This window comes from Vespa mandarinia, chromosome 2 (genome assembly GCF_050613455.1).
Source record: "Vespa mandarinia isolate Hongniang chromosome 2, ASM5061345v1, whole genome shotgun sequence".
Classification (NCBI taxonomy): Eukaryota; Metazoa; Arthropoda; class Insecta; order Hymenoptera; family Vespidae; genus Vespa; species Vespa mandarinia.
In genome coordinates this window covers 6,656,575-6,669,119 of record NC_140811.1, presented here as the reverse complement: position 1 = coordinate 6,669,119, position 12,545 = coordinate 6,656,575, and the positions used below count along the sequence as shown (strand labels likewise).

At 36.0% G+C, this 12,545-nt stretch overlaps 1 protein-coding gene across 2 annotated transcripts in view; it reads left to right on the top strand.

The window, feature by feature from the left end:
* The first annotated feature begins 3,415 nt into the window (after positions 1-3,415).
* Positions 3,416-12,545, top strand: part of Slip1 (SLo interacting protein 1) — a 160,841-nt gene continuing 151,711 nt past the window's right edge. Inside the window, exons 1-2 of one of the 2 annotated variants that reach the window (XM_085664979.1) lie at positions 3,416-3,650; positions 3,807-3,886. In XM_085664979.1, the coding sequence (XP_085521105.1) occupies positions 3,866-3,886 (21 nt within the window). In that variant the 5' untranslated portion in view covers positions 3,416-3,650; positions 3,807-3,865. Of the gene's footprint in view, positions 3,887-12,545 lie in introns of both variants that reach the window. The other variant, XM_035888368.2, reaches the window with a different exon arrangement.

The following is a 12,545-nucleotide window of genomic DNA, read 5'->3' as shown; positions in this document are numbered from 1 at the left end:
CCCTTTGCCGAGCGTTACCGCGAACTTCAAACCGACGCGATTACGTATGCGATTGCGTGTTGGCGTGCATTTCAAAGAGATATCGTCAAGTCAACGCACTTTTGGAAACTAATTTCTTCTCGACGATAAGAAAGTTCGCGAGGAAAGAAAGAAGTAGAATAAAAAAAAAAAATAAAAGAGTTTTATATATATATATATATATATATATATATATATATATATTCTTGAGAACGATGATGTCTTCCTTCCTTCGAAGCTTGATCGCAAAGTTATTCATTTCGTCGTCTTTGATCATTTCCCGTTAGACTCTTCGCAGTTTCTTATCGTTAGCAAATTACTTGGAGCTTGGGAGTGCATTCTCTTGAGGGATGTAAGCTCGATGAGAAACGAAGAGTGAGAGAGAGAGAGAGAGAGAGAGAGAGAGAGAGAGAGAGAGAGAGAGAGAGCGAAAGAGTCAGAAAGAACTAAAGACAGAAATACGTTTGGCAATGCCACGAGGAGAAGCTATGGTGAAAGAAAATGAAACGAACAGGAACACGTGACTGCGTCGTCGCACAAATATCGTCAAATTCCAGTGTTTGCCTCGCGCATCGGTTAGCTTGTGCGAACATACGAATCACAAGATTGCGGTGATGTCGGAGATGCAGAAAAGGTAAACTACAAATGCTTGACAGATCACAGGGCGCTAATTAAAAGTCTCCTCGTCACCACGAAAGCTTTCCTCTTTTGGTAAGAGACAGAAGTATATCTACCCTTTTTCGTTTTCTTTTTCTTTACCTTTCTCTCTCTCTCTTTCTCTCTCTCTCTCTCTCTCTCTCTCTCTTTCTCTCTCTCTCTCTCTCTCTCTCTCTATCTTCAACACTCTCCTATATCTTACTACCCGTCCTTTTCGAAAGCTGGTCACGATAAAAGGCAAGAAACCGTCTGTTATCTTTGGTTTCTTTTCTTTCTTCGTCCCTTTTATCTTCTACTCTTTTTTCCTTTCTCACACGTGTTTTTCACCATCATCGTAGATCGTGTATCCGAACCAAATGTATGCATGTAAACGCGTACCTTTGCGTACGTGGTCATTGTCCCTTTATGTTACTTTCTGTCTGTCTCTTTTTTCTTCCGTCTCATTATCCTTAACTAATGAGTTACAACCCCTTTTCGAATTGCGCGCGTACGTCCGTCCTTGTCTCTTCGTTGCGTTTCAATGAGAAAGACAAAGAAAAAGGATTCTTCTGTAGTTCTTTCTTCTTTTTTATTTTTTTTTATTTTTTTTTTAAATGATTTATCCTTATTCAAAGAAACTCCAGGATAAATTCTCTTTGACGACTTTCTCGATCGATCCTCGAATATTTTTCAATGCAATAGACAAGAGAGAAAGATTAAGATAGAGAAATATCGATTTTTTTTCATTCATAGTCGAATGACGAAAAGTTGTGAGATCGATTTTCGCGCTTTAATTTCCGGATAAAGGAGGACCAACTTTGATATCAGCTTTATTACAGTTAACTCCTATCTTGCGTTTCCAACTGAACAATTTTTCTATGATTCATACTATTCTCGACTTCTCTTTTTCTTTCTTTCTTTCTTTCCTTTTTCTTTTCTTTCTTTCTTACGAGAATCGTCCGATAATCAGGCATCTGTCGTAAAAATAGCTCGTCTGATATACGAAATACGTACGTATTAGAAGGATCGTAAGTGGTAAAGGAGAACCGTCCGGGGCCAAAATTTCATAATCCCAGTCTTAACAAGAAAAGTTGCATAAAAAGCGACTGAAAAGTTGTGAAGTTTTCCTGCCGCCGTCTCGCTTGTAATCCAGCCGCTCCAACCCTTCCTCATCGCGCCGTCCTCGAAGCCCACTCATAATTACCAAAGTTAATTTGCGAAGCGCGATTTAATTGGTTGGTTCTTGAAGGTTCCTTAAACTTCAGAGAGAGAGAGAGAAAGAGAGAGTGTGTGTGGGTGTGTGAGTGGGAGTTTTACGAAGGTTTACACTTATTAATGCGACGAAAGGAAGCGAACTCATACACCCTTCTTCTCCTTCTCTTTCTTTTTCTTCTTCTTCTTCTTCTTCTTCTTCTTCTTCCCGAGAGATGCCAGAGTCCTTCTCTTTTCTCATGCGCTCGAGTGCCCTTCCTTCCGCGATTTCTTTTCCCCTCCCCTCTCGTTTTTTTTTTACGTTTTCCTACCATCCCATCCTTGAGTATTTCCATCGAGGAAACACCTGCGTCCAGACTGTATTCTCTCTCTTTCTCTCTCTCTCTTTCCTCCTTTTTTACTTCGATCTTTCCTTCGTCCTCGATAATCTCTAAAAAGGAATAGACAAGTATTTAAACGGAATTGTTCGATTCCTACTTTAAAGTAGATGTGTGAGGATTAGTAGAAGTGGTAAAAAGAAAGAGATGAAATTCGGAGAAAGCGATAGGGAATAATGCAGAAACGACTGAAACCACAAATGCTGCGACCAACGTACGGTCTGTGGTCAGAGAAAAGAGAGATAGAGATAGTAAGAGGGAGAATAAGAAAAAGAAAGAGAGAGGAGAAGCAAGCAGATCGGTGAGGTTGGACTGGTTGAAGAAAGGAACGAAAGGAAAGGGAAGAAGAAAAAGGAACAGAGAAAGAGAAAGAGAAAGAGCAGTGCATAGCATAGGGTGCATTGTGCAGACTGCTAGTCGGGCATCGAACTAGAGGAAGGGTCTGCGGCCTCTTTGTTCTTATTCCTTTCCTGTTCTTCGTGTCCTTTCACACTCTCTTTATCCGCTTCCTACGTTTCCCTTTACTTTTCCGTCAATCAGGTCTGTTTCCTCTTGCTAAAGATGACCCTCTTAATGTATTATCATGTTAACCCAATGCCATTAAACAATAATTATACGTGTGGTTTTTTTATATATCGTTCAGCTTTATTTTATCTTCGAGTGTAAACAATCAATCATTGTTACTTATTATTTACATTCTTACGAATGATGATATATAAACGGAAGAAGTAATAACAAATATTTTTCTCCTTGGAAATATCTTGTTTAAAAAATAAATCATAATTATTAATATATAAAATAATTTTCAATAGTAGTAACTAACCAACAATTAATTATTAATAGAAAGAAAGAGAAGAATAAGGTAGAGAATACGATGTATGAATAAAATCATAATCCATAGAATATATATACATATATATATTCGTATATGTAGATAAAGAAATTAAATAGTAAAAGATAAAGAAGGATAGAGAAGACATTTTCTTTCTTGGCGATTCGCGCGGTCGAACGCCTGTCTCGCGCTCTCGTCCTCGTAACTCCCCCACCTCTTAACGCGCCTACCAACGACGACGACGACGACAACGATGGTGGCGGCGATACGCGGTGGTGGGGATACCGCGCGACTGTCGAGAGCACTCACGCTGGAGTCTCAGTCGACGCCGAGCCGTCACGCGCGTTGGCTTAGTTGCTTTGTTTCGTTTGTGAAAACATCGTCGCGCGAACATTCGACAAAACTTTTTTCTCTTTATCTTTCTCACTTTCTATTTATTAATCATTATTTTCGAGTTAGATCTACGATCGCGAGGGTGCATTGATAAGAGTTTTCGGTGGAGCCTGATTGGTTCACATAGGTCCAGCGATAATGTTTGACTACTGTCTACGCGTTACTACTATTTCCGGTGTCGCGTGAGTGTCGATCGTAAGCGCTCGAAAGATTCGTCGAGCGAGAAGAGGAATGTCCTAAACGTGCGTTGCACACTTTTGTTTCTATATCTACCATTGAATTCATCGGTACTCATCGTCACCTTTAACCTTCCTTTACTCCTTCTACATTGTACCAAGGAGGATCCATAGGACACGGGATAACCTTTTGATTCGTCTTCTGCTTCTTCCTCTTCGACATGGACTTCGTTATACTTAAGGTAATTCATTATAAATAATATGATCAGTTTCATCGAATTTATTTTCTTTTATATATATATATATATTATATATGTTGTTTGTGTAACGTTAGATTCTCTTGTTATTTCCTCTTCCTGAAACTCTTGAGTGAAATATGATCTCTCTCTTTCTACTTTGCCATGGCGTTCATGGAATTTACCTTTTCAACGTGCGAACTTTGCAAACTTTTACAGAGTTTTTCGGCATGTCTCTCTTTCCCTTTTTTTTCTCCCTCTCCTTTCTCTCTCTTTCTCTTTCTCTCTCTTTCTCTCTCTTTTTCTTTTTCTTTTTTCTTTCCATCGTCGTGTCGTGTCGTTATCACCGATGCTATGGCACGCTTGTCGTGCTTCTCTCTTCCTTTTTCTTTTTTTCTTTCTTTCGTACCTTTAACGGTTTTTGCGAAGAATTCGACAGAGAAGGATAAAGAGAGTTAGAGAGTTCGTTCTTTTTTCTTTTTCTTTCATACTTTCAACGAGTTTTTTCTTTTACTGGACGGAGAAAGAAAGAAAAAAGAAAGAAAGAGAGAGAGAGAGAGAGAGAGAGAGAGAGAGAGAGAGAGAGTAACATAATGTTCGTTATGATTTTTTCAAACGAAGAGTTCGTTAGGATTTTTTCAAACTGCGCGGTATTTTTATCGAGTCCTGCGTATACTACGCGTTCACGAAAGATCATTGTAGAAAGTATTTTGAAAATACATCATTGAATTGTATGAAAATGCGAAGGAAGTGAGTAATGTAATTTTAAGTTTATTTAATCGAAGGAAAGGAAGAAGTTTCTTCGTTTAATCGAAGCAAAATAAGAAGTTTCTCGAGTGTCGTTGAGTCTTTAACAATAAGACGTCGTTCTTTCCAGAGTTTAACCTATAAAAGGAAGAAGTAAGGTAAGCGTTAGGAATGACTAAGATATTTTTTTTTTTCATCGAGTTTTATTTCGCTATACATCTCTCGAAGGAGAACAAATTATATTCGTTTTTACATCCAACAGAGTTTGCTACCCTTCGAAATTAACTTATCGTCTCGTCCGATCTCGTCTTTGCCTTTTTTCCTTCTTTCTTTCTTTCATTTTTTTTTTTTTTTTTTTTTTTTTTCAAGAAATCTTAGATAGTACTCATACGTGATTTGAATTCAAAAGATATGTATGTATGCATGTATGTTTCCAAAGTTGGAATGTAGATAGAAACTTGATATTATTTTATCTTTTTTTAAATCTGAATCGTCCTATCTTTTTGACTACCGTCGAGGAAACGGGGGGTAGAAGGAAGATGAATAAAAAAAAAGAAAAAAAAAAAAGAAAGAAAAAAAAGGAAATCGCAAGATGTTTATGGTTATGGGAGACCTGGTAGCAACTTTATCGTACAATAGCCGCTTATCAGAGGTCGCTCTTCACATTTGCCTTAAAGACGCCATTGCTCTTAACGCTCGGACTCAAAGGGAGGGACGATAAAGTTCTCGAATTCGCGAATATCTTTTCTTCCCTTATCGGAAGTTTCGTGAGTGCTTCCATAGGAGCTTGTCAGGAAAGAGAAAAGAAAAGAAAAGAAAGAGAGAGTGAGAGACAGACGAAATGATCGATAGAAAATAAAATGTCTATCATTTCTTCTTTAACTTGACAAATATACCATTGCGTGGACAGTGGTCGTGTTTCTCGTAGATACATAGTTTTTTAAGAAAGAGAGAAAGAAAAAGGAAAAAATAAAAAAGAACAAAAAAAATGAAAAGAAATCAAATTGCCTAGAGTTGTTTCTAAGATCGTAAGAAAATCATTGTAAGAGACGATAGGTAAAGTTTCTTCGAAGTGTTAGCTAGAAAGAAATTTCTCATTTACATGGAGATAAGGTAAAAAGTCACTGTCGAAGGGGAAAGAAACTCTCTCTCTCTCTCTCTTCTCTCAGTCAATAGAATTCGCGTTGTTAGGGCTGCGAGAATTTACTTGTATTCCGATTCTGAGCTTGATTATTCGAAAACGCATTAACGTCGAAAGGTGACGATGGAGAATGAAGAGGAGGAGGAAGAGGAAGAGGAGGAAGGGATGGAGGAGGTGACAAACTGGGATGATTTCGTAGATTAAATTCGACTTTCTTCGACGAGGCATCCAAAAAGACGATTTAGAAAGTACGAGGAGAATTACAAACGTTATCAGAATTTTCCTCGTTTACCTTCCTCGAAGTAGACGAAGTAGACGAAGTGAGAACGAAAGGAAATTATTTCTCTAATAATTTCTCACAACGGACTACTGTCGTCGTCGTCGTCGTCGTCGTTTTGATTTGCTCTCTCTCCCTCTCTCTCTCTCTCTCTCTCACTCTCTCTCTCTTTGCCTCTCTTTCTCTCGTTATCGCGGAAAAGTGAGTCCGCGAAAAATTCATCGTCATTGAATCGTCATTTTAACAGTACACTTCGTCGAGTTCTCGATAAATCATCTCTATCGTTCAGAAAGGAAGGTATACGATTGCTTTAAAAATGGAAAAGAGGAAAGAGGTAAAAATCTCGGATTTTTAAGTTCGTTCAAAGGACGACGTCGATGACGTCGACTTGATGGTTGCTTGACGGCGGCGGTATCGTTTTGTCTCGACCCACGCATATCGTTCTTAGAAACCCAGGTGTACGATAAAGAACGATAAACGAAGTATCATAGTACGCGGTAGATTACCATGGACGACTACGATTACGGCTACGACTACGATGAGAAACCATCCAAACTACGAGATATCAGAGAGAGAACCTGCTATTTTTACAAAACCATTTATATATGCTTATGTACATATATATATCTATATATATATATATATATATATATATATATATATGTACTTATGTGGCTTACTCTCTTTCCATGATTCTTTTTTTCTTTCTATTTTTTTTTCTATCTTTCTCAATATAATATTCAATATATAAACAGTAGAATATTTGTATGCATCCATCGACGTCGTTATATCTTCACAAATGTATTGTATTTATATCATTATTATTAATTACCAGAAATTAGTCGATCGTAATCGGCTTACCTACCGTTAGGTGGCGGGGGGGGGGGAAGAGAGTGGGAAACAGTCAGTATTAACCAATTTATGCAGGGGAATGTATTACGAATGTTCATTTAATGTTTTTGGATTATCACTATAGTTAAATGATCTTACAATTAGTTATACGTGTATATTATCAACTATATTTCTTTAAAATATTTTACGTAATATTCTATATAGAACGTATTACCGAAAAGTATCTTTTTTTAATATTATTATTATTATTATTATGATTATTATTATTATTATTATTATTATTATTATTATTATTATTATTATTATTATTATTGGAGAGAACACACATTTATCGTACGTTTTTGTTAAATGTATAGGACAGAATCGACTTGGATATATACGTAATATGTAAATGAAAGGATATCGATCGACGTCGATGTTATTATTATCACGCTTGTCCTCCTACATGTTGTACTGTAGGTGAGTGTTAAACGCTTCGTTATAACCAGGAGAAGAGCGCATCTAACCGCACGATCATTATCGATCTGATGGAAAGGCTTTTCATTTGCTACAATGTCATCCTAGTTCCGGCAACGTTTGTTATTATGGAATTGTTTAAAGACTTTTGATCGGTGTGTATCGTGTACGTGTGTAGATAAATAGAAACCTGCTTTCTGCTTCGGATTTCTATCTATCTCTATGTGTGTATGTATACACACACACACACACACACACAAATATAAAAGTATATAGTATATATATTCTCATTTGTATGGGTTCGGTCGTCGTCCGTCGATGGTGTAGAAGAAGCAGCAAGAGTGGTATCGAGAAAGGCTCGCCTAAACTACCGCATTTATCTCCGTCTTTTACCGTGGCTACATTTATCATGCAGCTTTGATGGTGTACTACGTATATTTCTTGAGTGTTTGCGCATCGTCGTTTTGCGTAAGCGAGCAAGTACTCGAGGAAGACTTTTTAATCCATCCTTGCATGTATATACATAGATATATCGTGTCTCTCTCGTTGAACTTTGGACAAAGCCCGATTATACCTCTAAGACTGTGCCCCGATTGTCCTCCCAGTCCACAACGTTGGACGTTGTTCATTGTGTATGCCTACCACCATCTTCTTCTACCTCCGTTATATTTCTTTTCAATATGTCACTAGAAGGGATCAGTCCTTCGATTTTTACGGTAACCACTTCTTAAAGTGGAACCATTGGTATCATCCTTCGTGGCTTGCTGCCTATCTTGAGAATCATAAGAATGCGTGACCGTTACTGTTTTCTCAATTGAAAGATTCTTCTTTGAGAAAGAAAGAAAAATCTGATCTTTTAAAAGGACTATATTTGAATCTTCTTTTTTTTTTTCTTTTCTTTTTTCCTTTGGTCTTAACATTGAAATTAAATTAAAGATTATCCTTCCTTCCTTCCTTCTCTCCTCTCTTCCTTCCTTCCTTCCTATCTTCTATCCTTTCTTCCTTTATTTCGTCCCACTTCGACTTCATATATATTCATGGTGTTAAACATCGTGGACCTGGTAAATATTCATTCTTCTATACAGAGGGAAGATAATCGAATCTGTCTCTCTCTCTCCCTCTTTCTCTCTCTTTCTACCCCCTCTGTTTTTGTCCTTCCGTGAAGAAAAAAAAATTCAAAACTAAAAATTCAACTTTGAAGGTCAATCGAGATGTTAACAATGATAAGATTAAGCGATTAATCGAATACTTTGTTAGCGTTAAAATCAAATAAACTTTTCGTTTTCTAACTATAATAGCTCGTTGATTCGAGAGAGAGAGAGTAACTAAGGAGTTCGAGAAGTAATGAGGAGTAGAAGAAAAATAAAAAAAGGAGAAAAGAATTAGAAAAAAGAAAATAAGAGACGTCCCATGGAGCCGAAGAGAAAGACACCATTGGTCGAGGATAAAGCGTTTAGAGTAAGTGCTTGGCAATAAACGCTTGCCCTCATGCGCGATATTACATCGTCGTGCGCTCGAGTGCGTTTTCATTTCTTTTGGACGTGAAGTGGACGAGGAGTGTCGTCGCCCAATTAGTAGTGGGAATTCGATCGATCGTGATCGCTGGGAGCGGCTGTAAAGATATTATATATATATATATATATATATATATATATATATATATCGTGTCAAAAATATTTATTTATTTTTTCAGAAGCTAAAAGTTTTTCTGGATTAAAAACGATATTTGCACGTACATTTGTTGTATGTTTTATTTATTTAGGAATTTTTTTAGCGTAAGAAATCATTTAGTAAAGAATTTTAAAGGATTTAAATAAAAATATATATATATATATATATTATAATATATTATTTTATTTATATAAATATTTATATATAGATGCGAATGGCAATTAATTTAACATTATTATTATATTATCGTTATATCGTATAAAGCGGTTTCATTATATGATTTAACGTAATTTTATTTGCTTGGTTATACTGAATGCGATAGATTGATTTTGGTAACATTTATACGAATAATGCGCGTGAAAATGTTTTTATTGTTCTATTATTATCAAATTGTAACGTCGAATTGATTGATATGCATTACGAAAAGTGTCAACTTTCAATTTTTAGTACATTCATAATTCATACTTAGTTAAAAAAAAGTTACTGTCATATATATGTAATTTCAAAGATTTTTCGAAAAAATTTTACTTGTGTTTCTTTTTCTTTTCTTTTCTTTTTTATTTTGGAGTCGCTTTAATTCGAAAGATAAGTTTGCAATGTGAATTAATAAACGTTAAATGTAACGTCTATAAAAACAATATGGAAATGAAAATTTTGAAACGGTACGTTTTGAAACAGGATACTATTATGGAATATAAACTGTAAAATGTCTACAATATTAGAATTCAACTAAAAAAAAAATAAAAAAAAAATATATATAAGAGGATTTATTAGTAATGATGTTTAAAGGTCTTATCCCGAGAGAATTTAATTCAATTTTATAATAATATTGTCAATGAAATAAATTGGTTTATCTTGTTTATATTTGATTAAGTTCCATTTATTTTATTAGAAATTGTTTTTTGTTTCATTTAAAAAAGAAACATTTATATTTTTATTATTGCAATAGAACGCTTGGCAATCTATTTAATGTAATCACTTTTACAGTTAGAAGCTAAAAGTGTTAAATTTCGCGATGGATTACTGAAACGTGCGTTAGCTTTCGTAATGAAAAAACATAACGCCATTATTCTTCGTCGTTGTGACACGAAAACACGTTAAACTTTTCGAGAAGAAAATCGAAATGTATTGCATTACGTGGTTTCAAAGTTTAAACTAACTGTCAGTTTTCCGTAGGACAAAATGAAAAGGTGTTACTTCTCATAAACGTACATATAATGTCGAAATATAGTTTAGAGCAAAGATTCGAGGATTGGGACTCGGAGTAGGAGAGAGGGGGAGGAATAGGGATAAGGAGAGGAAGAAAAGGAAAGAGTTATAAGAAAATGATTGGCCGGTTAGAGAGTATATATGTACGTTTGTGGTGTAGCGCGTACGCGCGTAATTTCATAGGGAGCATAATTTTCGCACTTAGCGCGGACGTTTCTCCTCTACTGCTGTCGCTAAAACGTTGGAGCGCTTTTTGAAGTATACTCGAGACGCAGAGTAAGGTAGAACACGTAGTGCTAGTATATATCTATATATATATATATATATATATATATATATATATATATGTATATATATATATCTATATATATAACATAACAGCAATTCGTTGTAACCATGAGACACGATGGCTACGCAGGCTGCGTGGGCACTTAGCTTGCGAAAAAGAGCCGGAAGGGTCCGTCCTCGTCCTTATCATTATCGTCGTTGTCGTTGTCGTCGTCGTTGTCGTCGTCGTTGTCGTCGTCGTTGTCGTCGTAGTAGTCGTCGTCGTCGTCGTCGTCGTCGTCGTCGTCGTCGTCGAAATCGTCGTTACGAAGGCAACCATTACGGAAATTACGATGGTAAACCTTGGAAGGGAGAGAATAGCACGCGAGACTCGATGTTGCTGACGTTGCGACTCGAAAGCTCTACTGGAGACATTTACGTGGTAATTTTCATTTCATTATTTCGCAAACCCTCTCCTTTTATCTCTCTTTCTATCTATCCATCTATATATCTATTTATCGCTTTTTTTTTTGTTTTTTTCCTCGATCTCTCGGTCTCTCATTCCGTCTGATAATATTATTTGTCGTCACAGCCGAAGGGAAATTATATCTTGCACCTAAAAACTTTTCTTAACGTTCGAATACATAATGGTCATTATGACTCTTGTAGAAGTTTTGTATTCAACAGTTCTTCTCATGTCGTTTCGCATACGTTTAAATTAACGCTTTAACGACGAATAACAAAGCGACAAAGCTTGGTAAACATTCTCATTCAAATATGAATTCATTTCGGGGGATCGATCTGTTTACGAAAGCTTTTTTTAATGTAAGAGTAGGATAATGAAATTTAACGAAAATTATTTGTTTCTTGATATACGAGTTTAGTTTGTCACATCGGTTATTCGTGTATTTCTTTTTACATTGTATTTTATTCTTCTTGTTTTTGAAATTCCTCTTTAAAGTTTTGCTCGAGTTTAAACGTCGACCGAAAGTTCGTCTCGCGATGAAAGTTTTCAAAGTTTTAAGATCGAGCGTGTACCTTCTTTAGATAACATAGATAGTACACGTACACACACGTACACACACGTACATACACACACACAGTGAGTTCATCGAGGCTAATCCATTTTCTTTCGATCCACTTTCGACATTTTTTCATTCGGCTTGATTGACGCAAACGAAGTAATCTCTTCTTCCTTGATCGAGTATGTTTATTTTTTTACTTTATCTTTGTCTTTGTTGTTGCTTACGTAAATAAATTTAATGAAATAGCGGTAGCTTTTATAGGAACGATTTATTAAAACGTAAAGTTATTTTACAAATTTTTTACGTTTATATCATAAATTCCGGAGAATTTATACGTTATATATACGTTATACGTTAAAAATCGTTAATGCATTAATGTGATGCTAACAGATTTTCAGTCGTTTTAAAAGAATATTCGGGCGTTGCAATGTTCATATTATAATGCGAATATGAACGAGCTAAAGTTTCTAATAGAGAGAAAGAAGAGAGAGAGAGAGAGAGAGAGAGAGAAAAAGAGAGAAAGAGAAAGAACGTCAAATAATTTTCTGGAAATTATTAATTCCATTTACTATGCTTTGCTCTACATATTTATCGTTCACGACAATCCAAATACCCAATAATTTTCAATTGGTTTAATTAATTTTTATTAGGTACATTTTTTTTCTTCTATCCACGCGCACACACACATATTTACACATATACACACGTGCGCGCGCGCGTGCACGTGACATACAAGATTAAGGTATTTTATTAATTCTAAAAGAAAAAGTATGCTATTCAGGGAATATTTCTCCGATTCATAGTTTATATTTCGAAAGGAATTTCTCTCGATGGTTAAGCCCACGTTCTCGAAACTCTCGAAGAGATGAGTCCTTTTTGTACGGGGAAGGGGGACAAAGTTCATAGATTAGCCAATATGTCAGGTCGAACGTGTGTACGTGCATCCACGAGTACTTACTCGAATCCTCTCGTGCTCGTACGAACACAGAGACGTTGTATGAACGTGTGCGTGTTCGTTGT